Source organism: Dermochelys coriacea, chromosome 1, assembly GCF_009764565.3.
Source record: "Dermochelys coriacea isolate rDerCor1 chromosome 1, rDerCor1.pri.v4, whole genome shotgun sequence".
In the NCBI taxonomy this organism is placed as follows: Eukaryota; Metazoa; Chordata; order Testudines; family Dermochelyidae; genus Dermochelys; species Dermochelys coriacea.
Genome location: NC_050068.2, coordinates 323,753,946 through 323,774,049, shown reverse-complemented (window position 1 = coordinate 323,774,049; position 20,104 = coordinate 323,753,946). Strand labels below are relative to the sequence as shown.

General features: G+C 45.6%; 1 protein-coding gene across 17 annotated transcripts in view; it reads left to right on the top strand.

Annotated features, from left to right (window-relative positions):
* The window catches only part of CPNE8 (copine 8), a 279,857-nt gene that overhangs the window by 62,440 nt on the left and 197,313 nt on the right, over positions 1–20,104 (top strand). For 15 of the 17 annotated variants that reach the window (XR_006275544.1, XR_006275547.1, XR_006275546.1 and 12 more), the window contains exons 5-6: positions 5,741–5,780; positions 19,336–19,412. Coding sequence is in view for 11 of the 17 variants with exons in the window: in XM_038399049.2 (XP_038254977.1) it covers positions 5,741–5,780; positions 19,336–19,412 (117 nt within the window). In the remaining 6 variants the exon portion in view is untranslated. Of the gene's footprint in view, positions 1–3,465; positions 5,513–5,740; positions 5,781–19,335; positions 19,455–20,104 lie in introns of those variants that run through there. The other 2 variants (XM_043496523.1, XM_043496553.1) reach the window with 2 other exon arrangements.

Genomic DNA, 20,104 nt, shown 5'->3' with positions numbered 1-20,104 from the left:
CTTCCCTGACGCAAACACACAGACACCCTAATGCCCGCCCCCTGCAGGCTAGCAGCCAATCAGACACTCACTCAGGCTCTCTCCCTGCCCTCCCAGCAAACACACGCTCAGATACTTCCTCAGCAAGCAAACACACACACTCGGATACTTACCAGTCCCAGGCAAACTCCTGCTGTGAGCTGCTCTGCTGTCCCCGCTGCTCCGCTGGTTCGCTGCCGCTCACCTGGTTCGCGAGGCTCTGGCTATTTTTAAACAGCCAGGCTTCCCTGACGCAAACACACAGCTTATGTCGACCTAGCTAAATTCATTGAGGATAGGTTCATCAATGCTTATTAGCCAGGATGGGCAGGGATAGTGTCCCTAGCCTCTGTTTGCCAAAAGCTGGAAATGGGCGACAGGATGGATCACTTGATGATTACCTGTTCTGTTCATTCCCTCTGGGGCACATGGCATTGGTTGCTGTCAGAAGACAGGATACTGGACTAGATGGACCTTTGGTCCAACCCAGTATGGCAGTTCTTATGTTCTTGACTGTGGATGTTCTACACTTTTACATTTTGGTCCCTCTGGCATAACTGCCCTGCTACTCTGACTTAATACCACCTCCCCGAGCGGTATAGAATCAAGGTCAATTTAGTTAGGTCAACACAGTGTCAGTGTAGACACTACATTACTTATGTTGACTGTTACAGACTTCCAGGAGCTGTCCCATAATGCCCTACAATGATCGCTTTGGTTACTGTTGTGAACTCCGCTGCTCAGGGAACATGTAGACAGGAAGCGACCTCTCCTTATAAAGCCCCACGAATTTTTGAAATTCCTTTTCCTGGTCTCTCAGCGTTGTGAGCAAACTTAGGAGCTCTCAATTGCTATGTGCAACCGCCCAGCTGACCATGTCGGGTACACACTACAGATGTGCTCCTGTCTGGAGTACACTGGAGGTGTTGGGTCTGTGGGTGAAGAGGCTTTGCAGGCACAGCTTCGATCCAGCTGTAGAAACATTGACATCTATGAGCAGATTGCTTGGGGTATGAGGGCTACAACAGGGACCAGCAGCAGTGCTGCATGAAAGCCAAGGAGCTGCAGCAGGTGTACAGGGAGGCCAACAATTGATCTGATGTGGAGCTGCAGATCTGATGTTTCTACAAAGAGGAGCGGCAGAGACTACCCCGTAAGAGTCCAATGGATACTTTGGAGGAGCCTGAGTCACAGGCCCCTGCCGTGAATAGAGAGGAGGAGGAGGAGGAGGCAGATGAGGAAGAGGAATAGTAGGGGGGCAAGCGATCTGGGGATCCAGCTGTGCAGCAAGCCAGGACATATTTTTGACTCCACCACAGTCCAGCAAGTCCCGAGGGTCCAGCATGGATGAGCCTGATGCAGGAGATGGAACTTCTGGTAAGTATGCAGTTTGTTTTGAAATTACAGGGATGAAACCCCCAAAGTAGAAGAACAAAGCTGTTGATTTACACTTTTTTTTTTTGTTTGTTTGTGCTAGAAGAGCTAGTGAATCAACCAAGAGAGGTAGAGTTGCTATCTGCTTTTTATAGAATATCAGGGTTGGAAGGGACCTCAGGAGGTCATCTAGTCCAACCCCCTGCTCAAAGCAGGACCAGTCCCCAATTTTTGACCCAGATCCCTAAATAGCCCCCTCAAGGATTGAACTCACAACCCTGGGTTTGTACTTTCCCCTACCCCCTTTTCTCTCCATTCTTTTCATTAGAAAAAGTGAGAGACAGTGCAAAAAAATTCAGTCGCTGAGTGGTTTTGCGTTTTTCCAATTGGAAAATTTCCAGTGGAAAATAGCAAATTTAGACAGAACCATATTTTCAGGTGGGAAAAATTTTTTCAACCGACCATTCTGAATATCTTAGGAAAGTATTCCCCAAACTTCTGAAAGCTGAGCCATCTTTCATGATAATGACACCAGTTGCGATTACACCTGCAGCCCTTCCACATGTCTTGCATGTCCTAACTGATACAATTTCCATGCCCTGCCAATTAGTCACTTTCTGGAAAGCTGGGGTAGAGCTTCATAATCCGAGCTTTCCTCTTCTTTCCTATGTGTGTTGACGACAGTGAAAAAGTTAACGTTAACTTTGCAACCTCATCTTTAGCATCTGACTTAGGCCTGCCTACACCAAAATATTAGATTTGCCCAACTACATGGATTAGGGATGTGAAATACTTTGCACCCTGTTTTATGTAGCTAGGTTGACTGTAGATGCTGTAGAATTCTTCGGTCAACCAAGCTACCGTCTCTCGGAGAGGTGGATTACCTACATCAATGGAAAAACCCCTTCTGTTGACCCAGGAAGTGTCTACACTACAGTGACACAACCGCAGTGTCATAGCTTTGTGCCTGTAGCCTAGACATAGCCTCTGTCTGAAGGCTGCCTTCTTGATTGACACATCAGGAATTGAATGGGGGACCTCCAGAGCTAAAAGCATGAGCTGCTCCAGCTCCTTAGACAGGGGTAGTAACAGACTCGTATCCTCTGTGGATTGGACACAAAGGAGGGTCTGGAACATGCACTCATCAATGGGTTATTTTCTGGGTACAAAGGAAGCATCAGAGGTTCACATCAGGTCTATCTTAGATAATTACGTAGCCCCGCCCTTACAGTAATATCAGAGCACCTCACAATCTTTAATGTATTTATCCTCACATGCCCCTACAAGGTATGATGTGCTATTATCTGCATTGCATAGATGAGGCACAGAAGGAGGGTCAATGACTTGCCCCGGTCACACAGGAATTCTGTGGTAGAACTGGGACTTGAGCCCAGGTCTCCCAAATGGCAGGTGAATGCCCTAACCACTGGACCATCCTTCCTCAAATCCCAGAAAAGTTCCTACTTATTTAATGCCCATCATGTAGTGAAAGAGGCAGTTGCTCATGATTTTAGCTCTGGCGGTCGCTGGTCCAACCCCGGGTGTGTTGGCCAACCTGGGGACCGTCACACAGTGCTTATTTTACCATCAAAAAACCCATCCATCCTGGAAAGAAAATCATTTTTGTGTGTTTAGCTGAAGTTAAGTGTTTAGCAGGTTGGAATAAAGAATGGGCTTCCTGCCAGGCAAACCAAGCCCATGAATAGCTGAGATTGTTTTCTTTACACCTGGTCTTCCAACCCCAGCTCAAAGACATATAAAGGAGGATGGAGCAGCTGTCGTGTCAGAAGGGCTCCTACTCCTGTCCCAGCTCTGTTCTCATGCTGCAGCTTTTTTCATAGTGCTGCGGAGTCCTCTTGGAACAAGCCACCATGAGTCGGCAACTGAATGCTAGAGCAGGAGGTTGCAGCAGGGGCTTCGGCAGTGTCTCTGCGATTGTTTCCAGTGGGGGCAGATCCAGCTGCACCTTTCTGAGTCGAGGATGAAGTAGACACCATGTCTTTGGCAGCAGAAGTCTCTACAATCTTGGCGGGATTAAAAGCATTTCCAATAGCTCGATTGGTGGATTTTATTCACGTCTAGGCAAGGGGGACCACACGGAGCAGTTTGTTTATGTGCACCAGGATGTCTCGTGAATCGTCCATAGAGAGATGAAACTTTCATGAAGTTATTCTGCAATCCTTTGCCAAAGGCATCTGGGAGGGTTGCCTTATTTCTTCTGCCATGGTAGGACACTTTCCTACACCACTCAGTGATTACTTCAGCAGACACCATTGCAATACATAAGCCAGCAGCATACGGGCCCGGGTGGCATTGGGAGATTCTCCTCTTTCTGCCTCTGTTACCCTTAGGGGTGAGATCAGCTAAAATCTCCACCATCACCTGTAGAAAACAATGCCAGTATTCCATGCCATTGCCCTGTACACACATACATTCTCATGCCTGTGAGTTTTTCCCCACTTGTGTTCCCAACCCCCTTCTTACTCCTGAGGGCCATACTCGCCGTGGCTGGTGCTGTGACTGGTGCCGTGCTGTATCAATTCCAAGGAGAAGTGAGAATGTAGTGCTTACACCTTTCTGGGATCAAGGGGACTGAGTTCAGTATCCTAAGTTTCAATTTCTGGTGTGAATAGCTTGATAGTGGTACCTCTGTGTGCTATATCTGCAGCTGATGGTATTGTGGCCTTGAGGGTCTCTTGTGGAACAATTGTGTCAAATGAGGAGAAAGAAAAGGACTCAAGATGACATGTTCCAGGAGATGCTGCAAGTCTGAGTTGCATCAGAGAACGAGACTAGGGCCTGGAGGATGATCCTTGCAGACAGCATGGAGAAGGAAAGAGTGGAGAGGAGAAAGGCCTGGGAGTCCAAGCAGGAAAAGGAGAGTGAGATGCACCAAGACATAATTGGGGTTCTCAGGCAACAAACTGAGATGCTGTAGACTCTGGTAGACCTGTAGGTCCAATAATCCCATGCTCGCCTTCCTCTGCAACCCAGACACAACTCAATATGTGGACCTCCCTATCCGCCGTGCTTCCCCCCCAACATTCCACGTGGCATCAGGGGCTGCTCCTCTACTCCTACTACTTCATCCTTGGAGACCATTAAAGATAATCACAGCTGCACATATGCTGATCTATGAAAGACATGCTTGGTGTATGTGTACCTAAAATGGAAATGACTGCTCTTTTGCCTTCGTAAGTTGTTTCTCCCTTCATTTTTTAAATTTTATAACATTCTAAATATATTTATTTGCCTGGTTCATGTTACAGAAGAATACAATTTTATTTTTTGGCACATCATTTATCTTGTAATTCACAATATATGCTAACTGGTGCTGAGCAGGTCTAACACCCAGCAATTTCCTGTTACTTCATTTGATCACAGGATTCATAACCTAATTCTCAGACAATATTAATAGGTGCATTGGCAATGTTATATTCCTGCACACACAGCTCTCACTGAAAGATTCATATTCATCTGTAAAAGAGCAAGGCAACTACAATACAATGGTTGGAAAATGGGAGTGGGGAGGAAATCCCCCAAATGACCTTTGTCTAGTAGTAATGCAACTAGGTTTGACCCTTTATTTATAGTTATTTGTAAACAAATACATTCAGCTATATGGTCAGTATTACATCATAGGCAACTGAAGAGCAAGTGAGGGCTGGGTAATCAAATTCACAATTTATATTCGGTACTGACCATCTCCAGAAAGGTCAGTAGTGAACAGTTCATGGAGCACATTCTAATCATTAAAGCACAGTAAGCATTTATAAGGTCATACTGTCATTGCCAGAGTGGTGTAAAGGAGCCTTATTGTAAATGTAAAGGAGCATTAAAACTTTACACCTGTTTTATGCTCCTGGGGGAATTCACTAAGAATGAGAACAATTCCATAACAATGGGAACAACTAAGCAGGCAGTTGCCAGCAAAAAGGAACGGAGAGGGTGTAGGGTCAGTGGTGCCTGTTATACCGATGCATGAGTTCGGCACTCAACGGGGCGCTACTGTAGATCCTCTGGATACCGCTCAGGTAAAAATCTCCGACTACTGTGCACGTGGGCGCACGTGCACCTAGAATGGAATGGCCATGTGCAACACCTCTAGCAGTTTCGAAAGGTAGGTAATCTTTTTTTTTTTTTTTTTTTTTTTGGGGGGGGGAACAGGTTAGTAACCATTTTTTCTAGTATGAGGGAATCTCATTTACTACTGACATGTCTTTTCAATTGTCTTTTTATATCAATTCTGTATATTTGTTTTGTATATGCAAATACACTAGAATGTCTGTTTTTACATTTCCTTAACTCTGCCACCTGGCAGTAACCTGTTTTTCTTTAATTTTTTTAGGTATGATGTTGATTCAAAGAGTCCGAACCTATCAAAGCATGTAAGTGGATGGTTATAATATTTTACTTATTATGGGTTTTTTTCCTTATAGGGTTTATCTTAGAGTAACTTTTTAATTACATCTTCTAGAATGTTTTATGGTATTTACTGGCAAATAGTGTCAAATGCAGCAGACACAAATACAGGGATTGTGTTGTGATTTACATGTGCGTAACTCTTCTAAAATGGGATTTTTCCATGTCCAACACGCAGAATGTACATTAGGAAGGGATATATTTTTTAAAGTTAATACCTGTTTAGATAAATGAAGGACATCATCTCCTTATTGACACTTTTTTGTGTGGCCCAAGAGTTGAGGCAATTTACATGCTGGTGCATAGACTTTTTTCTAACTAGAAATCTTTAGCACTTGTAGCAACATGGAAAGGAAAAGTTCCAGATTATGCAATATTTTAATTCAGATACACTAGAGCATGATAGAGAGGCTGTAATATCTGTTGAGTATAACTATTTTATTAATAAGTGAAGGGAGACTTTGGAGGAGGAATCCCTGGGAATCTGTAGTCTGTTTGGAAGAAGAGAGTAGAAGAGGTTCATTGGGAGCATTGTGTGGGGGACTGCAGGGAACCCTGCAGCTCATTTTGGGGAGAAAAGGCTAGGTTTGCCTTGCGCTGCAGGGTGGGGAGAATGGTATGGCTCTGACATTTAAGTGATTTAGAAATCCTGGGTTGCAGAGACTGTTTCATTATAATCTATATTCAAGAGAGTTAAAAAATCAAGATGACAGGTTTCAGAGTAGCAGCCGTGTTAGCCTGTATTCGCAAAAAGAAAAAGGAATACTTGTGGCACCTTAGAGACTAACAAATTTATTTGAGCATAAGCTTTCGTGAGCAAATGCATCCAATGAAGTGAGCTATAACTCATGAAAGCTTATGCTCAAATAAATTTGTTAGTCTCTAAGGTGCCACAAGTACTCCTAAAATCAAGATGCTGCATCTCTAATCTCCATGAACTAAAAAAGGACAATGATTTAAATGCAGAATATCATTTTTTTAAAAAAAAAAAAGCATTTCTGTTTTGCATTTTTTTAAAAATATATGTCCATGTAACCCACACAAATCAAAGCAAATATTTGTAGAATTCAGTAAATCTTTTAAACTACTTGTCAGATTCTTTTTTTTAAAAAAATCAATCACAAGCTCTTTTCAATTGATCTTATAACATGGATGGGGGGGCTTCCATATTTTTGGGAAGGTGAGTGGTTTATTTGTTATAAGAAGAGGGGAACAATGAATGGGAATGGGAGTAATTTGTGGGGCAGAGGATTGGAGTGGGGCTATGGTAGGGTGACAGAAAGGGTGGATGAAGTCTGTTTATTGGCTGTAGGGGATCTCTCCTTGAGAAAGGCAGGGGGTTCCCTAAGCCCAGCCCCACTCACTGAGCTGCCATTTGGGAGTAGAGGGAATGAGCCAAATTTCATAACTTCCACAAGGTCCTGGATAGATTCAAATGTCACTTTCACTCAGAGCGGGTAGGAGGGAGACCCCTCCTCCCTGCGAAGGACTTTTCTCCCAGCTGCAGGGACCGTGGTCAGACACCCCCCTCTCTTGGCCTAGGGAGCCAAGGCCTAGGCCTACTCCTACTGCAGCAGGGCCTGCTCCTGCCTCAGTGCAGGCCAAAGAGGATTCCCCTCCCCCCGTCTCTCTCCTGCCAGTGGCCTGAAGGGGGGCTCTGGCCTAGAAGGGCCAAGCGGAGCTTGAGGAAAAAGAAGAGGAAGGGCTGGTCACAGAAGCCCCTGGGGCGGGGCTGTTCTAGGTGGGGGATGCTTTGGGGAAGGGAAATGGGGAGAGTAGAGAAAAAGTTCAAAAGCTATTCATGTAGAACACATAACAGAATAGAAATTCATAAATAATTGTGATTAATTAGTACATTTTAGAATTTGGTCAACTGAAATGGAGGCAAAATTAAATTATTCATCATGTGTTCTAAAACATATGCTTTAAAGGCACTTTAGTTGTTGGATCCTGTTTCCAGGTGCTTATATCTATTAATATAATAAAATTGTCTTTTGTTTGGACATTTGTCAGCCCAAAGTGGATGTGTTTGAAGGAGAAATATTCAGTTGAAGTTGTCTAAAACTTGAAAAACAAATGTCCATGTTTTGAGAAAATTTAATATGCTTCACTGTGCTTGGGTAATTAAAAATGGCTTAATTGTAAAATTTCAAACTTACGGCCTGATTGAAAATTCATTGAAGTCATTGGAAAATTTCCCATTTATTTAAGTGAGCATTTTAGCAGATCCTAGTACTTAAGTGAGAGTGATTTGATGTGCTTTGAAGAAATAATGCTTAAAAATAACAAAATTATAAGTGATTTTGAAAATCTCATACAGGTTGAGAGTATGAGTGAATATTACTGCTTCTTCCAGTTGTTATTGCTATGTATGCTCCACATGTGCACCCATACACTCTTTGTCAAAGATTTTGTCAGCAATGTCTATGGGTCTGTGCCTGCATCCTATGCACCCTGCTGGTCTGGTACATGAATATGTAGGAAGGGGTGGTCCTGCTGCCACTCCAGATCCTTCTCAACTGCAGGTGCTTGAGATAGAGTGTTGTGTCTGCGTGCTAGCTACCTATCTTGCTGGGGTTTTTTTCTTATTTGTTTTTATTTCTTTAGTATATAGTTAAGTCCCTACCAAATTCACGGCCATGAAAAACATGTCATGGACCATGAAATCTGGTCACCCCCTGCCTGCCCCCTGGTGAAATCTGATCTTTTTTTGTGTGCTTTTTACCCTATATTATACAGATTTTAATGGGGGAAACCAGTTTCTCAAATTGGGGGTGCTGACCCAAAATGGAGTTGTAGGGGGTGTGCAAGGTTATTTTAGGGGGAGTTGTGATATTGTCACCCTTAATTCTTTGCTGCTGCCTGCAGAGCTGGGTGGCCAGGAAGTGGCAGCTGCTGACTGAGGGACCAGCTCTGCAGGCAGCAGCACAGAAGTAAGAGTGGTAATACAAAACCATGCCATTTTTATTTCTGCAGGCAGCAGCACAGAAGTAAGGGTAGCAATACCTCAACCCCCTCCTACAATAACCTTGCGACTCCCCCCCGTAAACTCCTTTTTGGATCAGGACCCCTACAATTACAACGCGGTGAAACTTCAGATTTTATTTATATAGTGATTTTTATTTTATTTTCCATTTTATAATTTATTTAAGACAACTTTTGTTTTTTTGGGGAGTTCCCCTGCCTATTCTTCTTTGCCTAGTCAGATCCTACCTTCCAACTTGGCCTTCTTTGTCTGCAGTCTGTTAACTCCAGTGACCATCCCGGCTTTGGTAAGAAAAGGCCTTGGGGGACCCTCAGAGTCTTCCAGACTGTCTAAAAGGAAGATACTCCATTCTCTCAAAAGAAAGATCAAGAGAAGGGGAAAGTCACCATTTTGACTTGATAAAAAAAGAGACGTCATGTCATAGCATGGGTACTGCTGAGTTGTCTATATCTTCTGGTATCGCAATCCTGGCACTGCCAAAGAAGACTATGTTGCGTCCTGAGAAACCTTCCAAGAAGCAATCTTGAGTGAGTGGCATCACTATCTGTACGAGGACTGGAGCACAAAAATTCCTCCAGGACTCAGGTCTTGAAGTTGTCATCCTCAGAATAATCTTCCTTATGAGGCCATGGTAGAGATTCTGGTACTTCCTGATGTGCTGACTACCCAGGAATGCTTTCCAGATTACCTGGACAACTAGCTCCTTAAGGATTGCTCCTTTCTCAAAGAGCAGTTGGTAACCAATGAGGCCCTATCTTTTTTCCGCTCCTTGGGCATCCAACTCAACATGGAAAAATCTATTCTCATACCTATACAGTCAATAGACTTCATTGGAACCAGTCTGGACTCCACTACTTCCTGAACATACGTGTCTATGAATAGGTTCACCACAATGCACAGTCTCGCTTCCATGATACAACAAAGCCTGCAAACCATAGCAAGGTTTTGCCTTCAACCCCTGGACCACATGGCAGCTCGTCCTTTTGTAACATCCCTTGCAACGCTCCCGTTGTCTTCAAACCTGGCTCAGGTCTGTCTACCCACCCATCAAGCATCATCTATCTAAGGGGGTATCAATATCTCAATGGGTCCTCAACTCCCACGAAGACCTTTTGGATCCTTCCACTAGTTGTAAGGGTTTCCATTGTTACATCCTCCTGATATGCTTGCCATCACTTCCTACCCAACAAGAGCCACTCAACGTTACGACTGTGGTGTTGGTGGTCAGGCCCAGTGGCTAGCACAGAAGTCATGCCTAGTGGTTGATGTGGGAGCTGGGGTGAAGTTGGAGGGTTGGAGCCAGGGGCCAAGCTGGGGCATCGGAGCTGGAGTCAGGAGCTATCAGAGAATCGGTGGACTGGAGTAGGACAGGAACAAGGCTGTGAATGAGGTAGGGGAAAGGCTGGAGCAAGACTGGGAACAAGGCTGTAAAGGGACTAATCACATTTGTGGGCATAAGTGTTGAGCAGCTAGCGACCTTCTGCTGACAGACCTGCTGGCTCCCTTCAGCCAATCAGACAGTCCTACCACAACCCAGCTGAGCTCATTAATTCACCTGGAGACTGGTCTGGCTAGTCCTCAGGCTCAGCTGAAGGAGCTAATTCCTGACACTTGATCAGAGTAATGCTGGACAAGGAGAAAAAGATCCTAGCCTTATGCTTAGAATCCATAAAACTTTGCAATTGGTGCACTTCCCATTGCATAGAGATTTCAGCTATTTATCTACTGGGATTGCAGAATACCATAGTGGACTCCTTGATTAGTGTTTCTACCGTGACCACAAGTGGGTGCTGAACAATTCAGTATTTCAGAAGATTTATCTTAATTGGGGCTCACCAGAGACAGATCTCTATGTTGACACCATCCTGTATGAAGTCCCAAAGGTTCTGTTTGAAAGGAGGGAACAACTGCAAGTTGTTGGGAGATGCTGTCCTTAACCCTTGGCCTTGAATATTACTATATCCTTATCCCCCATCTCTGTTGGTGCTCAAAGTTCTGAGCAAGAGAGACTGGTGGCCATCCTCATGGTTCCATCCTGGCCAAAAACAGGTATGGTTCCCAGATCTGGTTCCTCTGTCTCTGCAACTGCCTCTCTGCCTTCCTCTGACAGCAGACCTCCTCACCCAGGAATCAGGAGCTATTACTCACCCAACCTCTCATCACTCCACCTCAAAGCCTGGCTCTGAGATGGCTCTCTCCAAGCAGTATTGATCATCAGTAGAAAACCCATCACAAGGAAAACTTACCAGCAGAAGTGGAAACATTTTTAAACCTGGTGTAATCCATACTTCCTCTTGAGTTTCACCTTACACCCACTCTTTATTACCTGCTAAATCTAAAGGAGTACTTGTGGCACCTTAGAGACTAAGAAATTTATTAGAGCATAAGCTTTCGTGAGCTACAGCTCACTTCATCGATGAAGTGAGCTGTAGCTCACGAAAGCTTATGCTCTAATAAATTTCTTAGTCTCTAAGGTGCCACAAGTACTCCTTTTCTTTTTGCGAATACAGACTAACACGGCTGCTACTCTGAAACCTGCTAAATCTAAAAACCCTGTGTTTATCACTGAGCTCAATCAAAGTTCATCTGGCTGCCATTACAACCTTTCACTCCTCACGCCCCCCCCCCCTTTTTTTTTTTTTTGGTTTTTGCTCACCGTGAGGTTCCTCAAGGGTCTGTTTAACCTTTTTTCTGCTACTTCGGGATAATGGCAACTTTTGCTGGGAACCAAGAGATTGCAAATCAGCAGAATCAAATGTAGTTGGCTTTTGTGTTCTGGCACCCTACTAGTATAACTCTCTTGGCCGCCTGTACTTGGATGGTCTTTTCTGTAGCCTCCTTGATTTCCATCAGCTTTGCTGTAGAAACTGGGAAGTTGTGCAGCATGTCAATGGATTTGGTGTCCTAATCCCCTTCCCCCAGCTTGCTGATGTTGGGTATACATGTCTCAGGGTGTCAGCTAACACCAGTACAGTAATTGTCCTGGACAATATCTGAACTGTACCTGGCAGTGCTGGAAGTGCATCAACATGCGCTGCAGTCTCTTTCGAGAACTAAAAAGGCAGCATTGTCTCAAGGAGTTTCTGATTTCACTGTTACTCAGGGGCCACGTGTGTACTGATGGTATCGCTCCACTCCAAATACCACAGCCAGAAGCTCTTTTCTGTTTTGGGCATACCCCTGTTCAGTCTCTGATGGGACTCTGCTGCCACAAGTGACTGACTGTTCCTGCAAAAGAGCTATGCCCAATCCTTTCTCTAGTGTGTTACACTGAAGCATCACTGGCATTCCTGTCTGGTAGTACTTCAGGATGGGTGTCTGTTATCATTTGTTTCATATGCCAAATGCTTGTTGTTGGGGACCTTCCTAGTCCCACTCAACGTCCTCCTAGTGAGCTGACCTATTAGTTCCACTACTGAAGCCAGGAGTGGACAGCACTTGGTTGGAAAATGTATCGTTCCTATGAAGTGCTATAATCCTTTCACATCCACTGGAGCTGGCATATCTCTGTTTGTGTTGATCTTGTTGGGATCTGCTTTTGTCCCTTTGCTATGAGCAGATATCCAATGTATGTCACCTCATGCTGTCTGAGTACCATTTTTTCTGGGTTCAGTTTTATGTTCTTCCTGTATCCCTGTAGAAAAGCCTGTAGTTTTCTGCTGTGGTCTGATTCAGCTTCGGTATAATTACTCCCCTCACTACAATGAGGCTATCATCTGCCATAATTACCCAAGCACTGAGTCTTCTCTGGAACAACTCCGGTGCTCACCTTATGCCCATCAACATGCAAAGCAATTTGTAATGACCAAATGGTGTTGCAAAGGTTGTCAACATGCTGGACTCATTATCCAGGTTTATGTGCCAAACCAATTCTTCACATCAGATGGTAAAGAGTCTCGCTTTGGGAAGTCCTGGCAAGATGCTGCTATCCACGACCACAATTGATAACATCTCTTCAGTGTCTGGTTCAGTGTCTGTGTGTCTGTGCAGAAGCATAATACGTCTGATGACTTCTTTACACCACCATGCCGCTTATCCAGGCTGTACTGGCCTCTCCAGGTGCTGAGATACTCCTACTCTGCAGACTTTCAAGCTCCTTGAGTACTGAATTATGAAGTGTCACTGTGTAACCCAGGCGCAGTCTCACCGGCGGCGCCTCCTGCTGGTTGTCCTTGGGAATTAGCATTCCAGCCTCCAGAGCGCCCTCTTCAGGCCGGTGTCTCGCCTTGCTGCTGGCTCTTGTGTCCCTCCCAGGACCCCGGTGCCCCTTTCACTGAGTGCTGCCTCCTGGCAGTACCCCAACAATTCTGGGTCTCCCCCTCCCAGGGGAACCCCGCACCCACTATCCCTACCTTGCCTTAGTTGTAGGCTCCTGTCAGTCACCAGCTAGCCCCTGCGCCAGGCTGCAGTATGAGCCACTCATCACCGGCAAGGTTGGGTTTGGACCTGCTGCCTCTGCCTACCCGTGGCTGCCCCTGCAACCCTCGTACCTAATAGGCCTTCCCAGGCCTGCAGCCTGCAGCTTTTCTAGGCCAGAGCTCCCTGGCTCTCTTGTCCTTTCCCAAGCCCTGCTCCAAACTAGGTCCTTTATTCAGGTCTCTGCAGCCAGGTCCCTCCCTCTCGGAGCTAGAGAGAGAGTGCTTTTCTGCTCCTGGCTTCCCTGGCTTTTATAAGGCTCGCTGGGTCTGTTTGGGACGTGGCCCCCAGCTGTGGCTGCTCTGCCAATCAGCCCAGCTCTTCCCCTGCCCCAGCCCTCTCCCAGGGCTATCTTAAACCCCTCTGGGCCCGAGCAGGTGTTTTCCTTCATGGAAAGCATGGAGTTTCCATTTTGTGGTCTACTTTCAGTTTCAGCTTTCCTTCAAGGCACCCACTGCCTTTGGAAACATCTCCATATGCTTTTAAAATGGTCTTCATTGTACATGGGACTCACCTTTTTGATTCTTGCACTGCAGCTATAGAATTCTGATGTTACACCCTGATCAGATCCATGACTTGTATGGATGTATTCCCCAATTAGGTCTTTGGAGCTTACCATTCATGACCACAAACTTCAGTTGGTACTGTCTTATTTTTGGGATAGTTACTGTGAGGTCACATTTTTCTCTGAGCTGCATTATGCCCTCATTGCACATTATTAGTGTGCCTGCTCTTTGTAATGGGTGTTTTTAAGTCCAATTCACACCAAGGAATCACACTGCAGGAGGCCCTGCTATCCAGCTGAAATCGCAAAGGGTGTTTCCCTGTTAACAGTGCATGGATGGAGGGAGGTATCGTCCCTTGTTGTTTTCCAACAGAATGAAGCTGATATGCTTGCAGACTCAAAAAGAGAGTCATGATGTCATCATTGCAGACTACTCTGCCAAATCTGGGAGTCTATCAAATCCCCAAAATTGCATGTAGCAGTTAGGGTCTATTCCTTTCCCTTTAGATTGGTCTCTGTTGAAAAATCTGTATTGCTTCACAGTTTTGTTCTGCTTTGGGGAGCAATAGTTCCCAGGACTCCCAGCACTGCTGTAAGGCTTACGGCAGTCATGAGTTCAAAATGGTGCTGATCTCTCTGCCTTGTTCTGTAGTAAGGTCAAATATTAGTTTTACTTTGCTGCTATTTTTGTCTTCCTGCATGCCCATGGTCTGTGTACAGTTCAAACTCCTTGTTCCACTGTGTCCATTGCTGAGCTAGGTTTGTGTGTCCAAATCCAAGGCTCTAGGGAGGTTTGAGTGAGTTCCATGGCTCATGCTGCCAGCTACTTCACTTCAGAGAACTCACAGCTCTGACACTGCCATAGGGTTGCCAGGTGTCCGGTTTTCGACCAGAACACCAGGTTGAAAAGTGACCTGGCGTCTCTGGTCTGTGGCCATTAAAAGTCCGTTTGGCAGCACAGCAGGACTGACAGGCTCCCTGCCCGACTCTGGGTAGCTCCTGGGGAGCGGCCACTATGGCCGGATTCTAGGCAGAGGGGCGACCAGGGAGGCTCCCCACACTGCCCCAGCCTCCAGGCGCTGCCCCGAATGGCGGCTCCACATCTTCCATTGGAAGGGAACCACAGCCAGTGGGATCTGAGGTAGTGGTGACTGTGGGCGGGGGCAGCGCATGGAGCTCCCTGGCCGCCCCTCCACCAAGGAGCCGAAGGGACATATCACGCTTCCTGGGAGGCTCCTGAGCTCAGAGCTACCTGGAGCCCACGCCTGAATCCCCTGCCCCAACCCTGAGCCCCTTCTTCATCCAAGCTGCCTCCTGGAGCCCTCTCTCTCATGCCCTCCCACACCCCAACCTCCTGCCCCAGGCCCGAGCCCCCTCCTGCATGCTGAACTCCTTGGCCCCTGCCCAGAGCCCCTTCCTGCACCCCAAACTCTTCATCTCTGGTCCCACCCCAAAGCACATGCCCCCAGCTGGAGCCCTCACCTCCTCCCAGACCCCAGCCTCCTACCTTAGCTAGGAGCCCCCTCCTGCACCCTGAACCCCTCATTTCTGGCTCCAGCCAAGAGCCCATATCCCTCCCACACTCCAACCCCAAATCTCAACCTGGAGCCCCCTCACACACTCTGAACCCTTTGATCCCACCTGGAGACCCCTCCTCCATCCCAAACCTATCATCCCCAGCCTGGAGCCCCCTCCCACACTCCGAATCCCTCGGTTCCAGCCCGGACTCCCCTCCTGCACCACAAATCCTTGATCCCCGGCCCTACTCCAGAGCCCATACCCCAGACAGAACCTTCACTCTCTTCTGCACCCCAACCACCTGCCCCAGCCCTGTGAAAATGAGCGAGTGAGTGAGGGCGGGGGAGAGCGAGCGACGGAGGGAGGGGGATGGAGAGAGCTGGGGGCAGGGTCTCGGGGAAGGTGTTTGGTTTTCTGCAGTTAAAAAGTTGCCAACCCTACATTGCTACCATGTTTCATTACCAAGACTGAAACTGAATGCAGGTTAAGTTTAGCAAGTGGAAAAATCCTATGCACTTTTAAAAATCCTATGCACTGTGCTGTCCATGTGGCTAAGCTGCTTCCAGCCTAACTCCACTGATTGCACCTGGCGTCCTGTCCATAATAGTCCCTGCAGTGAACAAGGGCCCTCTGACTCTAATTTCATGGATCGCGATATACTAACAACACAGGAATTCAAATTTTTAAAAAAACATTTATTGTATCATTGTAACTGAGAATTTAAACCCCAGAAGTCAAGAAAATCAAAGTTTTGATTTCTGCAACCAGAACTTACTTATGTTACATATGAAATGTAAAACTAAATATTAATATATTTGCAGAGCTCATTAATTACTGCTTCTCTCCAGGATAAATAAGTTGCAGTTGATAGAACTTTGTAGTGTTGCATGAATATATTTTTTTCATCAAGTTGTGTGTGTAAAATGAGTGTGTTTTATATTTATACAGTGCTTTTAAACGTAAGTGCCTGAAGTTAAGCTCCTGAGTTCATATATAGGCACCTGCCCGATTGATTGATTGATTGATTGATTGATTGATTTTTTAAGCACTGAGCACCCAACAGCTACCATGGAGGTCATTATGCATATTGATCTCACCAAAATTGAAAAACAGACACTGTAGTAACCTATTGACCTAGTTTCCAAGGTCAATAACCACAGAACCTCACTTTACTTAGTCAGGCCTATAGAAATAAGTATACCTTTTATTTGAATGTAGAGATGTCATATATTTTAAAATGTTAAGTCTGCTATTACTGAATATATTTATTGTATATCTTTCATTTGACATTTCTGAAAGATAAATTAACAGTTACATTGTCAATGTTTCCATGAGAATTTCTGGTGTTTCATAGGACAGTAACTTTGTATTTATGGAGTGATTCCTGAGCATTGTCAAGCATCTACAGTTTTCACTGACGTCAACTGAAGCTTTTTTTAAAGGGAATTATGCGTCGTTGTTTCAGGCTCTTTTTCCTATTTAGTTATTCGTATCACACATGGATGTTTTGAGACAACAGGTCCTTCTGTATGTTGTACCTTATTCAGTGATTCCTTATTCTAAAATCTTAACAACCGGTTCCCTATAAAAAGTTTTGATTTAAGGGATGTGCCAAGAGGTGGAGGGGGCGGGGTGTAATGGCAGGGAAGAAATTGCACAGAGGCAAAAGGGGCTTGTGACAGGGAGGGAGTGGCACAAGGGAGAAGTGGGCAGGAAGGGGTTGTTGCAAGGGGCTGGCAGGCGGGGTTGCGTATGTGCCTGGGGTTGTTAAAGTGGGGTGAAAGTGGCAGGTAGGGGTTTGCAGGAGGGAGATGGCAGGCAGGGGGGGCAGGGTGTCCTGAGGTTGATGCAGGGGTGAAGGTGACCGTGGCTGGCTGTGGGGGGTTGCTGGGTGGAGGTTGCCCAGAGGCAAAAGTGGCAGGACAGGGTGGTTGTTGGGGTAGGGGGTGCACGTGGAAAAGGTGGGTGTTGGAGGGGGTGGCACTGGCTGGGAGAGGGATGCCCAGGTTGCTCCCAAGTACACCATTCCCCAGGTCAGGAACTGGACTTGCCCACCCCCTGGCGCTCCGTGGGTCCGTGCAGCTCCCCGTGGCCTGGCTAGGTACGTGTAGGTGGAGTAGTCACCCAGCTTCTCCGCCTGAAGAGCAGAGCGTAGTTGCACCTTCTTCCTTGTGCCGCAGGCCAAGCTGGGCTCCCCGCCACCCCTGGGGCTCCCAGCGGCGGTGGCGGTAGCCGCTGCTGAGAGCCCTGGGGTGGCGGGGAGCTCAGCTCGGCCTGTGGCGCAGGGAAGAAGGCGCAGCTGCTGATGCTAGACCCTCCCCTTCCCTGCTCCGCCGCCGGCTGCTCCCCCGGGAGGAGGGACTGGCCACGCCGCAGGCGGCCCCTCTGGAGGCAGGGAGCAGCGGCAGCCTTGTGCTCCGCTGTTTAAAAAAAATTTTGGGGGCACCACTTTTTGGCGCCCCCAACCACTTGGCGCCCTAGGCGGCCGCCTAGTCCACCTAGTGGTTGCATTGGCCCTGCCCGATAGACCCCCCCCAGAACTCCCACGCCTACCCAACCCTCCCCTGTTCCCCGTCCCCTGACTGCCCTCCCAGAACCTCTGCCCCCTCCAGCCACTCCCTGCCCCTTATATAGCCCCTTCGTCCAGTCCCGGCCCGGCCCCCTTACCATGCCACTCAGGGCAGCGTGTATGGATGCTACGCGGCCCGCTGGAGCTTGCAGACCCACCCCCTTACCACGCCGCTCAAAGCGGCAGGAGCTACAGAGCTGTCCAGGAGCGGTCCAGAGCGCTGGTGCCAGCTGCGCAGCACGCTGAGGCTCTGTGAGAGGGGGAAAGGTCGGGGGAAGGGCCGGGGGAGCCTCCCCAGCCGGAAGCTCAGGGAGCCATAACAATTTTTAACAACTGGTTCAAAATTTAACAACCTGTTCATGCGAACCAGTGTGAACTGGCTCCAGCTCACCACTGACCTTATTTAAACATGCATAAAAATATTGTAAAACCTGTATAGCAGTGTTTTAGCATACAAGGTCATTTTTGAAACTTTGCATTCTATTTATTTGTTCAGCGTGTCTTAATGAATGATTCTTGTGCCAATAGTTATATTGATGAGAACTGCAATCGCTATTTAATATGAATATTATTTTCTGTCTAAAATAGGAGGAATTCTGTCTAAAAGGAATTAAATCACTACATGTCTTCGCTTGTCAATTTGTAAAACCGAGTTAGGTCTTTCTCATGTATAGAATTTATGGGAATAGATGCCGTGGAATGTTAACCTCTTGTCTTGAAGTGAGATGGGTTTTTAAATGTGATTTGGTTTCCAGTATGCATAGTAGCCTTATCAGAATAAAAAATCAAGTATCCATCATTAAAGGGACACTTTCCACTAGTTAAAGATACAGTGACATCTCTGAGGTTGCATAAGGTACAAGTCACTGTAGAATTCAGTCAATTGTGTTATAGTTTGGTTAGGAGGAGTCTTATAAACATGCTCATTTATACTTATTTTTATTTAAATTACATTTATTGATGAGATTAATAATTTACAAAGCAGTAGATGCAACATTTTATGCTCTGCTTTTATAAATTAAACCTAATCATTACTCTCAGGGTACCCAGAGATCACTGATGTTACTGGTGCACAAAGTAGCCATCAGAAAGCAAAGTTAAATTTCAGGTTTATTTGAAAATAAAGGACAAAAAAAAATCAGGCAAAGGGGAATTATTGTTAGAAAATGCTATTTAAGTTTCTAAGAAAGTATTACAAGAATTAAAAGTTTAATTTTGAATGTAAAAAAGTAACTGAAAGAAACTCCTTTTACTTTAAAATTAGAAATACGGTAGTATGTACAGTATACGATGTAACACACCCCAGGTTTTTAATGTACCTAATTTTATATCAAATGTAAGTAAAGTCTGACTTATGAATCATTGTGTAATTCCACAACAATATTCGGCAGAATATAAATGTGTATACAGATAGTAAAGCTCAATAATGAAAAACAGGATAAATGTGTTCTAGGAAAGTTCAAAGACCAGATCAATGCAAAAACAGGATGCATTGGTGTCTTATGACATTTTTTTCTTGCTTTTCAGGATTTTTTGGGACAAGTGTTTTGTACATTAGGAGAGATAGTTGGATCACAGGGAAGCAGACTGGAAAAGGCAATTGCGTAAGTGCTTCATTCTTGGATAAATAAGCACTGCCTAATAAGGTATGGTCATTTCTATTAATTTATAGAGGTACTTTGCCATATGCATTGTGGCAGACACAGCGTCTTGGAGAAAATAAATTGATAGGTGACTCAAATAATTTTCCATTATAGATTTTTATTATATTTCTTTTCTGTTTCGGCTAATTATCAAATGAATTGAAGATGTATTTAAATATCTTGTCTTCTTTCTTTGTCCTCAACTGTCTTTTAACTGCATTGAGTGTAGTGCCCTAAGCGAAATTTTGTTCTTTTTGGGGATGATGATCTGTTTTATATTTGTAAGTGTAGGTTTAGAAATGGTTCACTATAGAAACAGCTTTGATTATGGTTTTAATCTTGTCAATAAGATAAACTAGTTTTAATTTTAACCTTAATTTCTTATTCGAGTGCTATCCCTGTGGGTTCTCCACTTCAGGTGTTGGTGTGTCCCAGTAATTTTCCGATCAGAGATTTTCAGGAGCAGTGCCTGGTGTTGGGGCATGCATGTGTAGTAGCTGTCTCACTGTGCCATTGGCGCTTCATCTAGCACTCGCTTGGCCTGACCCCTTCAGTTCCTTCTCAACCATTCTTGGTTGCAGACTGAGCTCCGAAAGTGTCGAAAAAACCTAGAAAAGAGTTTAGAAATAGTTGTTTAACTTTTAGTTATTAGT